General features: G+C 38.1%; 2 protein-coding genes and 1 long non-coding RNA gene across 8 annotated transcripts in view; 2 read left to right on the top strand and 1 right to left on the bottom strand.

The window, feature by feature from the left end:
* Nucleotides 1-1116: 1116 nt before the first annotated feature.
* Nucleotides 1117-12476, top strand: LOC122538915. Its single transcript, XR_006308947.1, has 3 exons — nt 1117-1233; nt 10525-10529; nt 12466-12476. It is a non-coding gene; the product is annotated as an uncharacterized LOC122538915 (long non-coding RNA).
* A 2356-nt stretch (nt 12477-14832) lies between these two features.
* On the top strand, nt 14833-17995 carry LOC122538859 (tetratricopeptide repeat protein 5-like). Its single transcript, XM_043673323.1, has 8 exons — nt 14833-15096; nt 15247-15597; nt 15668-15910; nt 15980-16033; nt 16112-16297; nt 16439-16611; nt 16685-16829; nt 16903-17995. The coding sequence occupies exons 1-8, from the start codon at nt 15013-15015 to the stop codon at nt 17020-17022; spliced, it is 1356 nt and encodes a 451-aa protein (XP_043529258.1). The 5' UTR covers nt 14833-15012; the 3' UTR covers nt 17023-17995.
* Nucleotides 17996-18396: 401 nt separating this feature from the next.
* The window catches only part of LOC122538860 (torso-like protein), a 28721-nt gene continuing 25035 nt past the window's right edge, over nt 18397-22082 (bottom strand). For 4 of the 6 annotated variants that reach the window (XM_043673327.1, XM_043673326.1, XM_043673325.1 and 1 more), the window contains 2 exons: nt 19821-20484; nt 18397-19113 (listed from right to left, as the gene is read on the bottom strand). In XM_043673327.1, the coding sequence (XP_043529262.1) occupies nt 18718-19113; nt 19821-20456 (1032 nt within the window). In that variant the 5' untranslated portion in view covers nt 20457-20484 and the 3' untranslated portion in view covers nt 18397-18717. Of the gene's footprint in view, nt 19114-19820; nt 20485-20843; nt 21153-21213; nt 21712-22082 lie in introns of those variants that run through there. The other 2 variants (XM_043673329.1, XM_043673324.1) reach the window with 2 other exon arrangements.

The following is a 22082-nucleotide window of genomic DNA, read 5'->3' as shown; positions in this document are numbered from 1 at the left end:
AATCCGCGTGTAAAAATATCTACCGGGCAAACGGTTGCGTATATACATATATATCGCGGGTGAAACGCGTGCCACGAGCAATTTTTGTTTGCTTTGAAGGCATAAACAGAGGGGGCCAAGTTTCTCACGAACCGTGGCCACCAAACTCTCTCGTTCTCGGCCTCTTCTCGAAACGCGTACCACATCCCCCATTAATGAGCTGTAGTACACGGTGTAAACACGCCGTGTATTTTCTATTTTCGCGCGGCACGAAAGAAGAAACGGAGAGCCAGCTAAAATAGAAACCGGCGGAGAAAAGACCACCGGCCACACGAGCAGCCTCGCGCGAATATACAGGGCGTTGTTTTAATAGACGATACACTTTGAGATCAGCACTTTGTAAGTGATGGAGTAAGTTTACGCGAACGAATGGCCGATCTGACCTTGTTTCCGAGCCGTCGAGTTACGCGCTCTAGTAACTGGCGCTAGTAATCTCAAATAGGGGTTCCAAACGTTTTGGTTTCTTCGGTCGGGATCTCGAATCAATGAAGAGCAGAGCTGTACCAACGACGACGAAAAACTGTTGATAATTTATTTCGACTGATATAACTTCGTAAAGAAAGATTGCACAGGTTGGGCCAAAAATCACTTTCTACTATAAAATAAATCCGATTTAATTGCTCTGACGGTCAACAACATTTGAAAGAAGTAATTTTTGAAACGCAATGAAAAAATCACGTTTGATTTAATTTGAGATTAATAAAATTAATTTTCTCCTATATGTCAATGTTTTACTTGAAAAAAATAGGTGGGAAGGAACTTTTGGTTCACCCTGTACAACGATCTACCTGGTCTCACTTTAAAACGTGAAACTTTGACGATTTTATACCAGACAGTGGCCAGAGTTTTACACTCGTTTGATTTTTTTTTAATTTTCGAGAAAAATCGCATCCTCACTTTCTCACTCATCACGTAATGCAGTCATCTTCAAAAAGAGGAACAAATTCGCAACAATCAAACTAGAAGCTTTGCTCTTTGAAATGAGACCAAGTGGATCGTTGCATGATCCTTTTTGACAAAGTTACACCGACTTGATATAATCGACATCGATCGTTGTTTCTCTCGTACGATATTCAAAGTTTAATTCCTCTGATGAATTATATTATCATCAGAGTGCGAATGTCTGTGCAAATTTCTATTCCTGTACGAACGTGTTTGAAAAATATAGAATTCAAATTACACTTGCATAATGTAGTTCACTCACACAGCGTACTCATTAAAATGCTTCTCACCCGGACGAAAATTACGATTGGAATAGAATTCGATATTAAACCGTCACGCAGCCTCGTCGAAGCCTCCAAATGTCGCAAGTGGGCGGATGAAAAGCATGCAAATATCAGAGCAAAGAGAGTCGACTGTCGATATAATCAAGGGATTACTTGTTCCAACGCGGTTTTGACGCTCAGCAAAACGTTTAATTTTCGATGAGCTTCGTGTGCTTTCCACGATCTGAATTACGGTGTGAATTGTGCTGATAAATAGCTCGATCTATTCTCTTTAAAAAAAAAAAAAAAAGAAAAAAATATTCGACATTATTTAAAATAAGACAGTAATTATTTTTAAATTACATCTCCCGTTCATTGCCTGTCATTTCAATTCATCACGCCCAGAATATCGTGCAAATTAATATTAAGCTTCATATCCATTTCTACGATTAACATTTTAACCATACAGTCGGCACGTGCAATTATAAATCGCACGTCAGTACGCGCTACTCGTTTGATCATATTTCGAATAACAGCAAACGCGCGTTTTAATTCGTTTCGCGCGGTCGTGTAACGCAGCGAAAATAATTAGAATTATTATTCTAGGAAACTCGGGGAAATTGGATTGAACGATCGACAGAGGAAATTAGCTGTTACATTTGACAAAGTATTTCATATGTACGTGTGTTCAATTTATACAAACGTTATTTTATTATCGCGTACCGAATTTCTCGTGACTTAATGAAAATTGTGAACGAGTGTTTGCTGTTATCCTCAATATATATATATATATACCTTCTCCACTGCGTTGAAGTTTCCTCGTCGTGCATGAGAGAGAGAGAGTGGAGCTAGTGGAGGGGATAGCGCTAGCGATTAGGAAAGTGGGGGTAAGGGCCGCCAGTTACCCGCCTCTGATTTTCATCAGTTTCTTTCTATTTGCGTTTTATTAAAAAGCACACAGAACGAGCCAAAATCGAGGGGGAAGCCACTAGAGAAGAAATTTATTTTTTATCCTATTACTGCGCTATTTCTTAGAAAGAAGAAAGGGAAATAAACTGCTGGTTGTAAAGGGTTAACAAGCTTGCTCGATTTCAAGCTGAAGTTCATACAGAGCCAATGATCGCGCTATCATTCACTGGATCGCGATACACTTGCAAAAGCCTTCGTGCTGCCGCGCGAGGTAACGTGAAATTTTCGAGTGAACAGCGTACAAGCGTGACCGCAACGCGCTCCGCTTGTAGAAAGCGAATGGATTGCGAGAACATCGACTGACTCGTTCTCTACATACACTAACGGAATTCACTTTGAAATGGAAACATCAAACGATGGTAGTTGATAACTGGGAGGGGAAAAAAAAAAAAGAAAAGAAGAGTTGCGAATGGTACTACTTCCACTTGAAACTCTCGTCTGCGAAGTCTTTCAACTACGATGCCTTTCAAGGCGTCGAATTAATTCTCTGAAATGGCTTTTCATTGCGGCCGCGAGGCGGAATACATATTATGATCAGAGCGTTCAGAGAGGCGGAGTGTTCGCTGTCGATACAATTTTTAAACGCAAAGAGCTGCCGAAGCCTCGGAAATTATGGAAAATGATAGAAAGAAATTGAACGATATATTATGCGTGCGTACGTATTTCTTTCAAGCAGCGTAATATCGACGTGAGCAAATTTCCGCCAAATTATTAGACTGACCAAAATGTTTTTTTCTTTATGCGTGCAAACGAGAGGCGAACTTTTCATGACAAATACAAGCTTCATTGAACAATATATTGTTTAATTTTTGCTCGATTATCTATCAACTTTGTGATTCCGCGTTCAAAAAAATTCGTATTCTTTACGATGAAAGAAAGTACCAAGAACGATTTGATATCCTCATTACTAGTGAAATTTCGTACAGTCTGACACTGCCATAGTTTCACCACACATGTTAGATAATTTTTTACGAGTTTGCATAGCGTTTTTTTTTTTTTTTCCTTTCTGAAAGTAGCAGGGCAAAATATGACAAAAATGTTCTTTCTAGTATATCGCTCAATGGCTGAGTAACTATAGTCACCATGCACGATACAACGAGCACTGCAATCAAAATTCTACTTTCTCTCGATTTACGATAACGTGACAACGAAGCAGTTGGTTTTATAAAAAAAAAAAAAAAAAAAAAATTCGGAAGATACATTTATAAAAAAAAAAAAAAAAAAAAAAGAATTCGGAAGATTTTTACATTGTTGTCGTGCGCGTTTCTGAAAACGCGCTGGTCGAAATAGGGTAAAATGCTTCGCGTAACATTGGAATTATTCTGGGAGGAGACAGGGGGAGTTTATATTCAGAAGTTCCGAACAGTTTTAACTAGGTCGTGAAAGACCAAAGGATCTCGTTCGAATCTACTTTTAGATGTTTTACAGTTGAAGCACCGTCGAATATTTATTCGACTTTTCTTTCGAAAACTTGCTACGGATATATAAAGGACGACTGTAGGAGAGAACGATCCCTCCTACTGTTGGAAAAGACGTTTAAGCAACGAGGTCGCTCGGGGATCACATTATTTCATACCAACCAGTTTCCCGATAAAAGCTACTGGAATTGTTACTTTACGCGGCGAAGCAGTAATCTCTCGCAGACTGTGCTACGAAAATATTTCGCTACAATTTTTATTTCATCGTCCTTGACACAGATAAAACTTCTTTCAACTTGATTCTCCCTGTTTTACAAATTTAACTACCAATAGGAATTTTATCGCTCAGAGCAGCGGTTGCCAACCTAGAGTACGCGAGAATAACATTGGCAATGGCGGAAGACACCAGAAAAAGAAAAGAAGTGAAAATAAAAAAAACACAAAAACAAAGTGACAGAGTTTTGATCTTACGCTATTACAAAAAATTGAAATAAATTGTGAAATCGAGAAAACAAATGTCATCAGATTGATATGAGTCGTTTGATTATTTAGCTAGACCTAAGAAAATTTAAAAGAAAAACAACAGACGTTTTTGAAGGATGAGATTCATAAACGAAAAGCCTAATCAAGAAGTACGAGAGAGAAAGAAGATTGGCAACTGTTGGCTCAGAGGAAACGCTACTACGTATTTTCTTTCGCGTCGCGAATCAAAAACTGAGTCTCGCGTTTCGATCTCTCTTTTTACGAAATTAATGGCCGTTCCCCGGCGAAAACGAACAATGAATTTCGAGAAATAAAACGATAAGGTATCACGCTGATTCATCCGTACACACGAACGACATTACTCGACAGATTTTTCTGCCTCACTTATTGCATTTCAATCGTTCGCTCGTTTTTTTTTTTTTTTTTTTTTTTTTTTTTTTTTTTTTAGCTATTCTTTCGTTGCAAAATTGTTGCACGACTGCGTTACAGAAAAGCAAAAAGAAAAAAAAAACAGCCACATCGAATTACCTTTCATGTAGCGACCATTCACCAAACGAATCCGAGGTACCGTGAAAACAGGATATCTCGTGAATTTTTTGCTTTGTGCTTTTATTTTTCTCCGTAGTAACTTTCGCGACTAGCGATTGCAAGAGTGCTTGATGTAACGACGTCGTTGAACTTTATCGAGCTCGTTTATTCTTTTGAAAAATGCGAGAACAATTGTCAAATCATACTCGACGCTATCGCGTGTAATATAAAGAAATTCGTTGAATTTAATCTCTTCATAATGAAAAGTTATCGTGCTTCAAAAGTTTGGATTAAAAAAACAATCTTTCTTTTTTCTTTAATTAATATTTATTCCTAATATTCTTTCAATTGGAGTTAAAAATGAAAGATCTTTAACTTTGAGAAAATCAATTATCGTGCGAAAAAATTTGTTTCATGGTCATGTAACATAAAGAAATTCGTTGAATTTAATCTCTTTTTAATGAAAAGTTATCGTGCTTCAAAAGTTTGGATTAAAAAACAATCTTTCTTTTTTCTTTAATTAATATTTATTCCTAATATTCTTTCAATTGGAGTTAAAAATGAAAGATCTTTAACTTTGAGAAAATCAATTATCGTGCGAAAAAATTTGTTTCATGGTCATGTAACATAAAGAAATTCGTTGAATTTAATCTCTTTTTAATGAAAAGTTATCGTGCTTCAAAAGTTTGGATTAAAAAACAATCTTTCTTTTTTCTTTAATTAATATTTATTCCTAATATTCTTTCAATTGGAGTTAAAAATGAAAGATCTTTAATTATGAGAAAATCAATTATCGTGCGAAAAAATTTATTTCATGGTCATGTAATATAAAGAAATATAAAGAAATTCGTTGAATTTAATCTCTTTTTAATGAAAAGTTATCGCGCTTCAAAAGTTTGGAGCAATGTTCCGTTTCTATTTTTTAAACTTAATACTTTATTCTTTTAATTAGAGTTAAAAATGAGAGGGATGGTTAATTTTGAGAAAATCAATTATCGTACGAAAACAATTCGTTTCGTTCGAAAAGTAACCTGGGTGCTCCGAATATTTTAACGGCGGTGTAAATGATCAAAAAACAAAACTTCCTCGCAAAATCTGTTGCAGCTTGAAGCAAAATTTGAATCTCAACGTTCGATTTGGGACGCAGAAAGAGAGAACCAAAAATGCAAAATTTATTCGTTTCGCTTTTCAAGGATATCCGACGCTGTATGAAATATCAACCGACATAAAATCACCGATCCATTACGTGGAAACATTCGTTATCTGTCGCACTATTTTCCAAAAACGGGCAATCGCGAATGGCGTAGGTATGTACGTAATCGCGCGGATCGAATTCCAATTATGTCGAGATATATACATATATTTTTTTTTTTCGATTGGATTCTGTTTTCTTGCGCGGATGCAAAGCTCCGAAACATCGATCAGAATTTAATGCATTGCATTAAACTTCTAGATTCAATTACATTACAAGAGACGTGCCAGCGGAGAAAAACACGAGAGCCATTTATTTATTTATTTTTCTTTTTATTTGACAGTCTTCTTTCACACGAAATTTCAAAAGAAATTTTTTTCATATTGCCAGAGGTTCATATTGCCCATCAGTTTAAATAACATTTGAGAGTCCTGATTTCACATTATACAGGGTAATTCACGTAACTTGCAGACCGGAAACAACTTTTAAATTACGTCTCTAATGAAAAATTGTTTAATACAAAAGTTGTATGGTTTTAAGGGAGGCAAAATATCAATTTTTTACAAGTGTTGAAGGATTTTAAAATTTCTAAGATCGTTTTTACTTTGTTTAATTGGACAATATATTTTCTTCATTTAAAAGAATATTAAATTCCAGTAAAAAAGCCATATTTGCTCCAAACCTAAAGAAGATAATTTGTCTCGAGAATGAAAACTGCAAAGAGCATTAGAACTGCAGAAAAAATTAGTTTTATGGTAATTACTAATTGTAAGTACTTACAGTCTCATACACTGACATATTTATCTATTTCTTTTTAAATTAAATTAAATCATTTTCGTTTCACTTTTGCATCACGTTACGAATTGTTTCATGATCACGATACAATATGTGTATCGCTCTGTATTAATTTTCACGCGTCTTGCGTAAGAGCAAGATGCAAAATATAGAGTTTCATTTAAAAACTAAGGAAGACCTTGGTGAAACGGGATCTGATAAACCTGTATTGTGATTATAATTCAATACGAGTCACGCTGATCGATTTCAATCGAATCGACTTCGACTGAGAATTACAGGCGGCCCTCGACTTTCGTATCTAATTGGTTCCTGAAATCTCTACGTAAAAGTTGAAATGTACGAAAGTAGAAAAAAAATATTAGAAAGTGTTTTTAAAATAATTATTTTTTAACGAGTATTGGCATACAAATAAATAACACTTTATTGATTAGTATCTGGTGTTCTCTTTGATTTATTAAGTTGAATTGTTCTCTTCTTTTTCTTTTCTTGATAAAGAGCTCTGTAACACGCTGTGTCTTTTTCTATTATGTCTCTCCGTACATGAGACATAATATCGGAGAGGTGAAGAGAGTCATTACATGGAAGTACGTTTTCGCAGTACACATCAAATAAAAATCCAACTTTTACAGTACGAAACTTACAAAATACGAAATAGCGAATTGTACGAAAGTTGAGGACCGCCCTGGTACCTTCTCATCCAAGTTTCGCGAATCGATGCTCCACCAGTATCAAAAGTTTCGACCAAAGAAAAATTGTCTGTCGATAATCTCCAATCTACACAACTCACCTACATAACGATTATCTCCGACGATGACCGAATCAAATTCCAGAATTATTCACATCCACCGGCGTTACTCCGTTAAAAGCGAACCGAGAGATTTATCAAGCAATTTCAGAAGAATCTACACGACTCACTCGCATGACGATTTTCGTCGATGACGATCGAATCGAGTTCGAGAATTATTCGTATCCGTTAAAAGCGAACCGAGAGATTTATCACGCAATTTCAGAAGAATCTACACGACTCACTCGCATGACGATTTTCGTCGATGACGATCGAATCGAGTTCGAGAATTATTCGTATCCGTTAAAAGCGAACCGAGAGATTTATCACGCAATTTCAGAAGAATCTACACGACTCACTCGCATGACGATTTTCGTCGATGACGATCGAATCGAGTTCGAGAATTATTCGTATCCGTTAAACGCGAACCGAGAGATTTATCAAGCAACCGTCTAGAACGAGAATCGGCCTTTCATCTGGCACGTCATCGAATCGTTTTATCCAGAAAAGCTTCGCCCTCGACTCGGAAGGACGAGGTGAATCGTCGGGCCAGCCGCGTAGGAGGGAAGCACGAGCCCGCAAGCACGAGGCCGACACACATTCTCTCGTTTTCAGAGAGAAGAAAAGCACGCCCGACACAGAAAATCGATTTAGACGTTTCACAAAAGCTGATTCGCCTTGATCCGTTTGCCGGATGGTTTCTTTCCATACGGACGGACAGCCTCATCTTTTTTCATCCCCTCTTGCATTTTCATGCCAGCCCTGTCTGTCCTGACTCTCCATGCACACGTACATATACGCACCATTCCCACGGGAGGGGAAAAAAAAAGAAAAAAAAAAAAAAAGAAAAAGAGTCGGTTAAAAGAGACACCGCGAGATATCGTGAATTACACAGAGGTAAAAATTAAAGAGAAGTAAAAGAATCGTTGATCCTGTCTTTGTATTTCGTAAACAGCCGTAAAATGACACGTTTCAAAAATATCGCGTGTCACACTTTCACTTGTACTCTGTTCGTAAACTTTTGACATTCCTCTTGGAAGAAAGTCTGAAGTCACTGGGTGTCGTTGACTCGTGTTAGTTTCGGAGATTCATAATCGACCAAAGTGAACGTGTATTGCTAATTAACCTCTTGCGCTGGAATGATGTGCCACGCACGTCGAGAATATTATTGTCCCGAAATTGTAATATTTTCCCAGTGTTTTAAGTATATTTAAGTAAAACGAAATAGACAAAATAAATAATAAATTTATTGCTTCTCAATAATTTCTATCCAGTGATATCATACCGACGAATTTAAAAAGAAATCGACGATTTATTGTATACGGTTTGGTCACTCGTTATGGTTCGCAATCAGTTACCAGCGCAAGTCATTAACCTCTTGCGCTGGAATGACGTGCCACGCACGTCGAGAATTTTTTACTCCAAAATTGTAATGTTTTCTCAGTTTTAAGTATACTTGAGTAACAGAATAGGCAAAATAAATAATAAATTTATTATTTCTCGATAATTTCTATTCAGTGATATACCAACGAGATATCAAAAGATAAAGAAAGCGACAAATTATTTTATACGGTTTGGTCACTCGTTACGGTCCGCAATCAGTTTTGCCAGCGCAACGTGGTTAAATTGATCGCGTCGCTTCGATCAATTGTGCGAGTGAGTTACGAGTTATCAGAAATCCCGCTGTTTATCGAGATTCTTTCGTAAAATTGTGTGAAGAAAGTCGGCAGTACGAATAAAATTCATATTGAAGGAAAAACATGAAACAGACAACAAAGGATCCTCGGATTTTCTAGGGCCTACGAAATCCTTGGAAGGAATAAGGGTGCTATCTGAAGACTATAAATGACGCTCGAAAGTACGAAAGACGGAAAAAGAAAAAGGCAACTGAATTCTATGCGAGATATCGAACGAGTCGAACGAACTGCAACGCTTTTATTTTAAATGTTGAATTGTAAAAGTGTATAATTCTATAAATTGTATAATTATATATTTATAAATTATTTATATATATACAATAATTATACAATTATTTATACAATAATATATAAAAATATATGTACAATAATTATAAATTATAAATATATATACAATAATTATAAATAATTTATATATATATACAATAATTTTACAATTTACACAATTATTTATTAATACGATTTATACAATTACACAGTTACTTCCAAACTTATTCGAGAATGAGTTTGTGACTGCAGTCGAGAAAGATAAATATTTGTTAGTTACGTTACTTCGCGAAAATCGTTCAATACCGAAAGAGTATCAAACAGTTACGAAACAGAAGAAAATACAGTACAGTAAGTGAAAGTGCAACACGATATTTTTAGCAACGTTTGGAGCATTTGATCGATTGTCATGAGTCACTCTATATCATTCGCGGTGACTTCTAGCCGAGGGAACCGCATTCGTCACGGTACAAAAGCACGAGCTAGCAGTTACGTCTTTCTTATTGTATCGGAGAGCCTTCTTGACCTTATTTTTCTGTCTTTCTATTTTTCTTTTTTTTTTTCATCCAGCTTTCGCGTGAGAAAAGAAACGCATTCGGTCCTGTTCTTTAATCGACCTTGACCGCTAGGCTCTGCCCGATAGCAACGCGATAATACCGCTTTCGAGCTCGATGCCAAACGAGACTTAGGTATGTATGTATGTATGTAAGTAGTCAGCTTGATAAATCACGTATGTACCTTGACTTGGAAAGGAGAATCGAACTGTTCAGCGTGTTCAGCAAAAAGAAAAAAAAAATGAAAGAATTTTCACCGGAATTCAGCGGATTGGAATCATTTCAGGTGAACTGATTTCAGCTACGTGGCAGAGAGAAAATTGATCGCGAGTTAAGTCAGTTTGCTGGAGGTCCGAGGTTAGAAGCTGAACGCTTCATTCGCTCTAGATGCTTTGACCAATTATGTCTAGACTCCTCGGACTCCGAATATGGCTACCGCCCACAGCGGATCGTAGCCGAGAGAGGAACGCGTGGTTTTCTTTTTCAGAAGATACGAGAGGATCGCCACGACGTAACAGCCTCGGCTCGAAAGTGAATCCATGTTGGCAGATAAATCGAAATAAAGTGAATCGAACGTTGCCAGATACAGCGAGGAGTTGTCCACTCGGTACCGGTGACAATGAAAAATTGTCGACGATTCGAACTGGTGGTCACTTTGTGAAAGAAGATCCACTCGGGCTCGGTTTTAAAACATGAAGCTTCTATTTTGACGATTGCGCGGGTTTGTCTTTTTTTCAAAGTTTACACCACGCAACGGGTGAGAAAGTGAGGACGTGATTTTACTCGAAAATTGGAGAAAATTCGTCTCGAAGATTGAAACTTGTACGATTCTCTTTCACCAGTTTATTAACCTTCTAAGGACGGGGTATTTAAATTCCTCTTCGCTAGTGGACGGATTTAAATCGCCAGGCGAAGTTTAATTTTACGTGTTTTCATATAAATTATTGTAGTTCCTACATTTTCAATGTTGATCAAATCAAATAAAGACTCGAGCTACTCAAAACAAGAAGAGAGAGAGACCATCGATATATCGGACATTCGGCTTTCTCAGATATTACATAGGCGTCGATATATCGGATATCAGTACTTAGAAGATTAAATTGAATATCAGTGTTGAATGAGAAATCCCAACGTTTCGTCGTCTAGCCCTAATGTGCCGAGTTCAACAAAATCGTGCAGCAAGTTTCACGAAGCCGTTGCGAAAAGAAAATTTTATTCCTCAAGACTTTGCGATGGACTTGGTCATGGAAAAAATATTCTTAAACGCTTTTGAATTTCCACAGTTTTCGAGAGAAAGGTATCCTCACTCTTCTAGCCATCATCTGACGTAAAATCATCTTCGAAAAAAAAGAAAGAAAAAAGAAAAACGAAAACAAATTGATCAGTGTCAAAGTGGAGACCACGTTAATAATGTCAATTGTTACGTATAACAATTATTAATGTGTAACGCTGATAATTCAATTACTCTTCGCTGTAAATGAATTATCGAGTAGCAGACTCTGAATTTTATTGATTTTTTGTAGACATTAGACGAACGGGAATCAATGGAACAGTTCATCTGTAACGTGCAACCACCGTTATCGGTAATTGGCGAATTATTGATGCAACAGAGAGCTCGGTCCTGACACACCGTTACAGCGTAAGAGCGAAGCTGTTGACGTTTTCCCATGGTAAAATAATGAATGGAGTATCTTTGACGGTACAGGCGGGTGAAAGGAGCCTGCCTGTCCTCGACGATATCCAGGCCTGTAACGGTGGACAGCCGTGAATTCCAATTTGCGCGATTTAATTGTAACGAAACTAAGCGTCTGCGGGGCCCGCAATTCCCCCGCAGAAAACATTTCTTAATTGAAAACTCCGACGTCAGCCTAGCGGAACAGAACCCTGCCGTTTTATTCTACTCGCGCGAATTTTTCCGCAATTATCGCGGACCTGCGGACGCAAGAATAAATTACTGGAATTCTCCTCTCGGTTATTTCAAGAACCGGCTGCTAGATGGGGAAGGCACGGTCGATTAATTTGCATTGTACGTGCTTGGTTCTATCGGGAGCCAATTGAAACGAGAAATCAAATTAGAAAGTTCACATCAATTTCGAGTCGTCTTAACTTCTGAACTGAACGGAACAATTGTCACGGCAACGAAAATTTACACAGCCAAGGGGTTGTAAGTAAACGCAATTCGGCCCCGTTAGGTACGATCGAAAACAATGTGTTTCTTTCCGGCTCTCGGGCACAAAACCGCGCGAAAACCACGACCGAGTGTACACCGCATCGGCAATTAATTACAAACAAGGGAATGGTTATGGTAAAGCGCGAAAATAGCCGGGGATGGCGTGCATGATTCGGTCGGGAAGGGGCGGCCGCGCAAATATTTGCATCTATTTTACACTCCATCGATGCTACTGAATTTTGAATGGCGCGCTATTTTTAGCGGAAAACAGGCATACGTACGTGCGTGTGCGCGCGTGTGTGTGTATGTGTCAATTTATCGCGCGCGCCCGTTCATTTAATAATATCAAGACGCGAAACAAAAGCGGAAGAGAACGCCAATCGATAGCAGACAGAAGGACACCGATTGACGCTCGCGTTGAAAAGTTCGAAAGACGAGATCAATTTCCTGGCCAAGTTACGTTAAAAATTCCCCGAACAACTTTCGCGAAGCTACGTCAAGCTATCTCGCCAGAAGGACATTATTCGACAAAACACGCAAAAAAAATACCGAGACGTTCAATTTCACCGGCAGGGAAAAGCAGCCCGAAAGTGTATTACACCGAGAGCGCAATAAACTACAAAAAAAAAATATATATATATATATATATATATATATATATCCCCCGGTGGATATACTGCTGCTCGTTATTTAATTTCTCCTAGGAATAAAAGTCTAAAAAGTAAGCTTCGAATGAAACAGGCAACGAGCGTACAAAGCGCGCTGTAGCCGTCCCTGTGATACGATTGGTGCCAATTAAACAGTCTCGTTGGACCGGCTACGAGTGCACTTCGTGCGAGTAACGCGGCGACTTTGTCAAAAAAAAAAGAAAAAAAAAGAAAAAAAAAGAAAAAAAAAGAAAAAAAGAAACGCGACGAATCGCCGACGATCGTTGGTGACGGTAGGTGTAATTCACAAAGCGTGGAGAACGTTCCCGTCACGACTTTCACGACACAATTAATTTACATTGCCGTGGAAGGGAACGAGGAGTGTGTGTGCGTGCGTACGTGTGTGAGGGAGGAGGGGAGGAGATGGCGGGATGAAACGGCTCGACAAGCGTGATCTCTTGACGCGAGAAGAAAGAAAAACTCGGCGAAACTGTACTCGTTGTAACGAAGGGCACTGCAATCAAAGGCAGATCCTCTGTCCATTAATTAGCCGCCGGTACGAGTTTATGACAATACGCTCGTACGAGAGGCGCAAAGTCAATAAGTAAATTTAAATACCGACGACGTGAAGTGATATCGATCCGCGATCGATTAGTCGTTTGAACATCAGAACCATTATGGCGGTCAAAACGGAGCGAGGGGGGGGGGGATGATTCTTTTAGCAATTCTTTTAGCAACTTCGTAGGTTTTAGCAACGCGTAGAACGGATTTTTTTTTAAGATCGTCGAGGACTTATATAATCTTCAATTATTTGCTTCAGACTGCGTATCCTTTCCCGTGTACCTTTCACTCCGATTTCTTTGATAGAAGAGCCGTTACCGCGCGATACTTCGACATTTAGTCGGACATGTCTCGGTCGAGAATTTTCAACGAGAGAGACGTTGTAACGAAATAATTTAGAGGAAACGGACAGAGTACATATATAATGAAAAAAAGAAAAGAGATATATACATATATATTGTATATATATCGCTGATGCGAGGGTGTACATCCGTTGTTTAATCGGGGAAAACAGGCGGCAGATAGGCGCTAGGTGACATCTCATTGATCCGGCTGTAATTTTACGCATTGATGGTCGGATGGCCGTGACTTAGTGAACAAAGGTACGACCGAGTGATACGTTAGTGCACGATGGGTATCGAACGGGAGTCGGAGACTGCGTTGGTAGCGAAGGATAAAGGAGAAAGAGGAGGCGGAAGGGTGCGGTAGACATATTAGAACAACTGACAAGAGGCTCACCTTGTCTGAGGGTATGTTGCGCGAACTCATCGTAGATGGTGGCGAAGGGCGGTCGTAAGGAATCCAGAGGCCGTCCGTAATTTGAGCCAAAGCCAACTTCCCGAGTGGCACAGGTATTTAAACAAAACTGGTGACAGCGACTGGTGGAAAAAGCCTGTGCGCGACGCACTTTACTCGATGAAAACACTCTCACGCACAATTCACTATTCCGGGACCATTTCGGCCCGAGCCTTCGCTGCCCGATCACACACACCGACACCTGTCGTTACTTGTCGTACATGTCGGGCGCAAAGTATTTGGGTAACATCTTGCGGATAATACACGGATAGATACGCTCTGTAGTTTGCACCGCACGCACCCACCGTCCCAGTCTCAGAGCCAAACACATAAAATGGCGATCCTGAGACGATGCAGCCTTCTGGGGAAGCTTCGGTCACAAAGTACGCGATTATACTAGTTACGCTCGCTCGATGTTCGTGACGAGTGGCAGTGGGAGAAGCGACGGTGGCGCTACTCTCGGTCCACGCTTGAACTATATCGATGAAATTTAATCTACAGAGACGCGTGCGAACGAAATTTGACGTTTAAATACCGTGAAAAATCATGGACTGGCGGCAATCTTTTTCGTAACTTTTGTACTTTTGTCGTAATTGTAGCGTTGATAAGTTTTAGTAATTGTATATTTGATCTCGTTCGTTGAGAATCAGCAATTGATAACGAGTAGCTTTAACTTTATTGTGGATAGTACTTTATATGTAATAGTTTGCATTAACGACTTATGATATAACCTCCTCGGTTAGACTGCGATCGTTGAGATTTTCGAATGATTGATTGTAACGGATTGTTCGAGCGTTAGATCGCATGCATCTAATATATGTACGTTATGTATAGAAGCAAAATCTCCACGTGTATTTGACGCACAACGAATTTACTGTGATAGGCAGTTTACGAAAGTATTTCGAAAAATGTCCGCAACAATAGATGATAAAGTGGTTGCAGGAGCGAAATCCTCGAACACTGTTAAGGAGGATCCCATTGTAGCATTAACGGTATACACGGTTTTAATAACGAAAATTTACATAATTGATTCATTTCCTCATGTCGTTTCACTGACGTGTAAAACTAACCTATATTCTTCCGTTTCCGTTGAATTTTACGAAACTTGTTTCGATGTCTATTGTTTTGTTTATTTATTCTAGGAAAAAGTAAATGCGTTATATTTTTTTCGAGATCATTATTTTGAAAATCACTCTATCGAGGAAGCTATTAAAAAGAACAGCGATGTGGAAAAAGAGATGAAAGATACTTTAAATAAGTTCGATGAGTGCAAGGGATACGAGATCGATGGATCACGAGCGAAATATTACTATCTGAAAGGGAAAGCTCTAAATGTCACGGAACGTTTTATACCTCAAGCGGAAGAGTTACTGACAAAGGCAGTAAAGTTGGAGCCTAACTTAGTAGAAGCATGGAATGAATTAGGATGCTGTTATTGGAAAAATAACGATATTCAACAAGCAAAAAATTGCTTCGTCGGAGCTGTACGCCATGTAAAATTTCTTTTTTCATTGTTATTCGCTTTCTCGTTATATATTGTATAACTAAAATGCAATATTATAGGGTGGGAATAAGGTATCGTTAAGAAATTTATCAATGGTACTCAGACAAGAACCAGTCCTTAATGCTGAGCAACAAATACAAAATATGCAGAAGGGAGTGCAATATGCTAAGGAAGCGGTCAGTCTTGATACATCAGATGGTATTTCTTGGGCAATTTTAGGAAATGCTTATTTGTCTTCCTTTTTTACAATAGCACAAAATCCCGCAACTTTACGACTCTGCATGTCGGCTTATGCACAAGCAGTAAGTTATATCGCAATAGTCTTCAAGTTTTATTTTTGACCAGCAGTGAACGTATTTATATTGTTTTAGGAAAAAGATATCGTAGCAGGAAGTACTGCTGATTTATTTCACAATAAGGCAGTGGTAAGCATTTTATTATTTCCAATACAATATCGATGCACTTTAATTCCTTGCTTTCATGCAAATGTATTGCAACGATAGACCTTAAAGTATCAAGAGGAATATAGTTTAGCAATGAAATCTTTTGAGAGAGCGATACTACTGGATCCATTGTGGGAAATACCACGTATCAAAAGGGACGAATTGTTACGATATTTGAAGGATGTACAAAATTCAGTAAACAATAACGGAAAAATGAAACCGAAGAGATTGTACCAAATGATAAAGGTATTTAAATTTTTTTAAACGATATATTTATTTTTCTAATCGGAATGTGGGTTCAAGATGAATTTTATTTTATAAAATTCTATAAACTTAATACATGAAGCTGGTACCTATACATATTTATAGGTTTCTGATTAAATGTAGGCATTGGATGTTAAACATTTGGGACCATACAAAGGTGGCTCTTTTACGTCCGGCCAGAAAACTGTAAAATTAGATTTAGTATTACTGAAAGACTTAGCCCTTGGGCTAAATCCAGAGAAAGTTGTATTTGGAAAAGTAGTATGTTGGATAGAAGACATCGATTGTGTACCTTTGTGAGTCTCATTTCATCTTTCAAAAATCATAACAAACCATGACCAATGATTAATACATATCCAATATATTTAGCGCCTTTTGTCTCGTTGATGAGGAGAAAACGTGTATTGCTGTAACAGTATATAATCTTGCTAAAGGTCGTGGAGTTACCATAGGAGATTCTGTTGCTATACCTGAACCATTTGTGATTCATCAAAAGTTCTCTTATCTTGATAACGTTAGTATTATTATACTGATATATATATGATTGTTTTAAAATTAACGATTATATCTAATATATGCTTTTTCAGGATTTTGACTTCAAATCTATACGCGTCGAAACTCCACTTATATTAGTTGTTAATGGAAGAAAGTTAGGTAGAGAACAACAAGCATGTGTGAAATTACAAACCTTTAAAAAAACCTATTGAAATTAATGCACAAGTGTACAGTTACGAATTTATAGCGAAACGAGTAGTTAGTAACGAGACTTCCTTTTATCTCGAATTAAAATTAATATCACAATCGATAGGCAATGTGATATATAAAGTTCGAATTTAAGTATTAATGAGATATTAATAGAATAATCTTACCACAGTCAATATTTCTGGAGATAAATTATCCATTTATAATTGTTACACTTTTTTTTTGTTTTTTTTTGAAGAGTGTCGTGCGAAATGAGAATGTCGAAATTTATAAAGAAGAAAAAAGACAATTGATTTTCAACGCAAAAAATTCACGTTATAAATATTGTCACATTTTTTCGTGATATGTTAATTTGTAAAGAAGCTTGAATAATTCAAATTTATCGATTCATACGAAAAATTTTGTACGTACATTGGAGAAAATAGTTGATTTAAATGGCTGTATCTTTTAGAATAAAATGTACCCTTAAGTGCGATCTAATGAGCAATAGGAACCTTAGGGATCTACTTAGGGATAACTAAAAATACAATGTACGTACAAAATTTTATAAAAGCGAATAATTACGCGTTTTTCAAGATTATTCTTCAAAAATCAGTTATAGAATATATAATATAATTAAATTTGATATAAAAATACTGATTCTTATGATACACCTACTGCATTTGTGTGTTTTTTAATCTTCAAATGATTTTTCTTTAAAAAACATTTGAACGTTCATACATTTTTTAATGAACTTGTTTTGCACTTTTATTACGTTTATTGTTATAACACTGTTTACGAGAAAAGTCGAGAGATAAGAAAACATAAAAATAAGATATAATAACATCGAATGTTCATCAAGATCGATTAAACTGACTTTTCCTACAAGTTCTATTCATCAATCGTTTCATCGTGCCAATAAAATGACTTGTCCGTTGATACGTGACATACAAATTGATCTTTCTTTTATACTCGAATACTCACATCGATTCATTTCGACTAAAAAAAAAAAAAAGAAGTAGCATCCGTAAGTTTGTAGGAATAAAACAAATGAAGTGCGCAGATTTATTTTTAAAAGTATCGGTTCATCGAAGTTTGAACATACTCGAAAAGAAAATCAACGCGAGAAAGAAGGAAAACAGCGACGAGTTCTGTTTCTGCGTTTATCGCAACTCTCTTGACGAGCTTAGACAACAATGTTACAGAAAACTATTAAATCGATGTTAAAAGCGAAATGGCAAACGTGGAGGCAGAACGTCGCGCATTTTTCAGTCACTTTTACGAAAATTGCTTGTGATATACATATATATATACATATATATATATATATATATATATATATATATATATATATATATATATATTTAAAATGTTTGTATAAAAATGTTTTCTATCGTCAATTATAATAATAAATACTTATTTAATAAGAATGTAATAGCAGTTGGGCGTTTCTCTATTAAATCCTAGCGTCCGTTTAACGGAGAAACAATAGTGAACTTCCAGCGGACCGTGACTAACGACTCTCGAGCATTAATAACCGTTCTAATAACAACGACGAATACGTCGTTTCACGTCGAAGTCATCGGTCGTCGTTTGTCTAAATTAGATACGTACGCGTATACCGTGGTCCTACAGATCGTACCACGTACGTAATATTATGCAAATATAAAAACGCAGGTGTACCAATGTTCTCCCTTCGGGACATGTCTCGTGTTTTCGCTTCACATGTTCACCTCCCATAACTTAAAGTAATTGTCGATCACCTCGAGGAACCACTCGCGCCGTTGAGGATCTTTGAAGATCGGCGCGAGCGTCTTCAGCTGAAGCTGTAACAACGCCTCGTTCTCCAATAAACTGTCCAGTTGCTTCAGCAGCATCCCGTCACCGTGTAATTTCAGCAAGCTGGCGTACGAGAAAATGTAGTATTGGTTTCGAAGCCGTTCCACCGCCCAAGCCTCGACGGTGCGATTTCCGCTTGCTGCTTGTATCGAGCCCATGTGCTCCGCGTACCACGGTGAAAAATAGTTGCTCAATTCAATGTTCGACAAATCTGCCACGCCGCGGGTCTTCAGCCGCTCTTTGATGCGCAGGTATGCTTGTTGCGTGTACACGAACACCTTGAAACAGACGTTTTCGAAATAATTAGACAGATCAAAGGCAAAAGTTCTCCGTTGGTATCAGAAATTTTATTTCGCTCTGTCGATTTATTTTTGCATAAAAAGCCATCGTCTTCCTGCGTCTAATATTCTCTTTCGTACCTGTACGAGACGTGCGTGATTTACGATTGCAATTAAATAAGCATTAAAGAATCAACGATAATCATTTATGCTAATGTCTGTTCTGGGTGGTCGTCGGGTTAACCGGTCGTTACTATTATATTTATAAACTATTTATTTAGATCGATGTCCAAGAGATTCGTACATTGGTAAAAGAAAGATACAGAAAACGACACGTTAGTGCATACATTATATAATTTTCCAAGCTGCAATTTCAACGTGGGAGAAGCAATTGGTTGTCGAAACAGGATTTCTTTGGTAACGTTTTGCAACCGTGGCGTGAGTGGAGATGGTTTGATGATACTAGGTGGAGATTCAAATTGATTCTCGGAAGCGAGGCTCGAGGCAATAAATTTTATGCAGCCATAAATCAATTGCATGAGCATTTATACGAGGATATATACGAGGATTCAAATGTTTGTTACATGCGGAGGGGATCATCCTTTCAGGGGACATTACTTTTGAAAAATACTCCATCCTGAAGGAAGCGCTTCTGCAAAATTTCGTAACGATATAATTGTACGCTAATAATTCATCTCTGTGTTTACCTGATACAAAGAGTTGCCAGTGACGTAAGCAGCGATGTAGTGCGATCCAAAGTGTTTGATGAATCGAACGACGCTGGCCGTATCTCCAATCGTGACGTTCTCCGTTTCCCGGAGCACAGCCTCGTCCAGAATCATCGAGTCCGCGGCACTGGCCAGTTTCTGATTCTCGCGGAACCTGGCAACACGCACCAGCACGTAACAATGTTCACCGGTGATGAAGGACGAGTTGATGCCCAAGTGGCGAGCAATGGCCGCCTTGGACCAGCTGCCGCTGAAAGCTCGCCACGGTCTCTCCAGCCGTTCGAACGTGAAGTCCCGGAAATAGGCCTGCAATAGTTGTCGGACGTTGTCGCAGAACTCCATGTGGAAGTCTCCGTCGAACACCGCCGCCTGTTGCCGTTGTTTAACGACCACCGGTGTCGGATTCCTGAAAACGTCCAGTGTCGGCTCTCGGAAGATCCACGTGTCCGTGTCGTTTCTGGGGACCACTCTCATGCTAATGCTGAGGTAGCCGTAACGGCTGAAGATGTTGACGGCGCCGCCGAGACGCGGCCTCTGCGATCCGTTGCTGAGCCGTGCACCAGCCAACAGCACGATCGTCCACGCCAGGAGCAAGAATCGCGTGCGCGACCACATCTCTCGCGGCTGCCTACGGCGAAACCACCTGGAACAGACACGACCACCAGGCTGCTTCAACACTGAAATAATGAATCGAATTCCAGGATTCTGCACTGTGTAGGCGTGGGTTTGCCGAGTGCAATCCTTTTAACGATCTATGGGAGGGGATGTGCAGATTATTCACAGGCAACAGAGACTGGTGGCAAAGATTATTTTTTTCAAAAAGGAAGTTTGTGAGATATATTTGTTGAAGCTGTCGAGTTTAGCAATTAGTCGTTGTTACGTCACATTACTGGACATGACAGTTAGGTCTCACAGGGAAGCAAGTTTCTCGCATTGGAATTGTTGGTAGCTTCGAAAATATCGATTCCACTAATATAAAGCGTAAGAGGATTGTGGGGATACCTGACCCGACCGCTTTTCCCTCTCTGCAATTTCTTCTCTCTGTGGATTCTCAGCGTTCCTTCGAGTCTGTTAAACGGCGTTTCTTTTTTTCGCGATGCTAACTTTGACGCTGAAATCTCCGACATCGTGCGAATCGTTAAAATATGCCTCGCTGAAATACACGGAAATTGCTTCCCGACGTGTTCAATCCTTTGCGAAGCTTTTTATACATTCTATCGATATTTCTTCGTTCCGATACTTGAGAATTTCTCTGATCAGATGGTAGTATAAGAAGCTTTAAACATTATTTATTTTCCGATATGTTAAATCTTCTGCTTCGCAACGAATAATTCCAGAACGAAAGAAATCAAATGACGAACGCACAACGAACCTTACAAAATTGATCCTTGAAACGTGGCGAACGATGCACAACTTTCTCGCACCATCGATCTCACAGCTCCGCCACGATTGATTAAAAAACTACTAATCTCACTATCTCCAATTTGTTGAAGTTGTATCTGACACGAGGTACGGCATGTGCATCACAAAATGAATCGGCAAACAGGTGTTTTCGGCTCTCGATATCGTCTCAGCTGGCGTCTACCGGCACCTCGGATCCGCGAGTGTACGCGCGACGCAACGAGTCACCGCGCCGGTAGATCGCCGCGAGTTATCTCGTTTTGTAGGTCTAGGTGCACATCGTCGAGGCATTTGCAGAAGCAGTACGTGGCCTTCATCCCCACCTAGCCATCGGGTGAACACCTTGGTCTAACGCGGTTCTTCAGCAGCGGTGCAATCTTCACAAACCGCTGCTCAGAGGTCGGACAGCGGTTTGTGGAGATTTCAGACTCATTTTGGCATCTGATCTATCATTTCTTTTAGAAATTATCTATATATAAAATATATAAAATGTATAAAATATTACAAAATATATAAATGTATAAAATATTATAAAATATATAAAATGTAAAAATATTGTAAAATATATAAAATGTAAAAATATTGTAAAATATATAAAATGTAAAAATATTGTAAAATATATAAAATATTATAAAATATATAAAATGTATAAAATATTATAAAAAAAATAAAATGTATAAAATATTATAAAATATATAAAATGTATAAAATATTATAAAATATATAAAATACTATAAAATGATATAAATATCATAATTTAATTATTATTATAATGATATAATGATTATTATAATACTATAAATATCATATATAAATCTCCCTCATTTTAACGCATCTAAT

The sequence above is a fragment of the Frieseomelitta varia genome, unplaced genomic scaffold (genome assembly GCF_011392965.1).
Source record: "Frieseomelitta varia isolate USP_RPSP 00005682 unplaced genomic scaffold, Fvar_1.2 scaffold_182, whole genome shotgun sequence".
NCBI classification, from domain to species: Eukaryota; Metazoa; Arthropoda; class Insecta; order Hymenoptera; family Apidae; genus Frieseomelitta; species Frieseomelitta varia.
The sequence above is the reverse complement of the archived record's forward strand: the minus strand, read 5'-3'. Positions and strand labels throughout refer to the sequence as shown.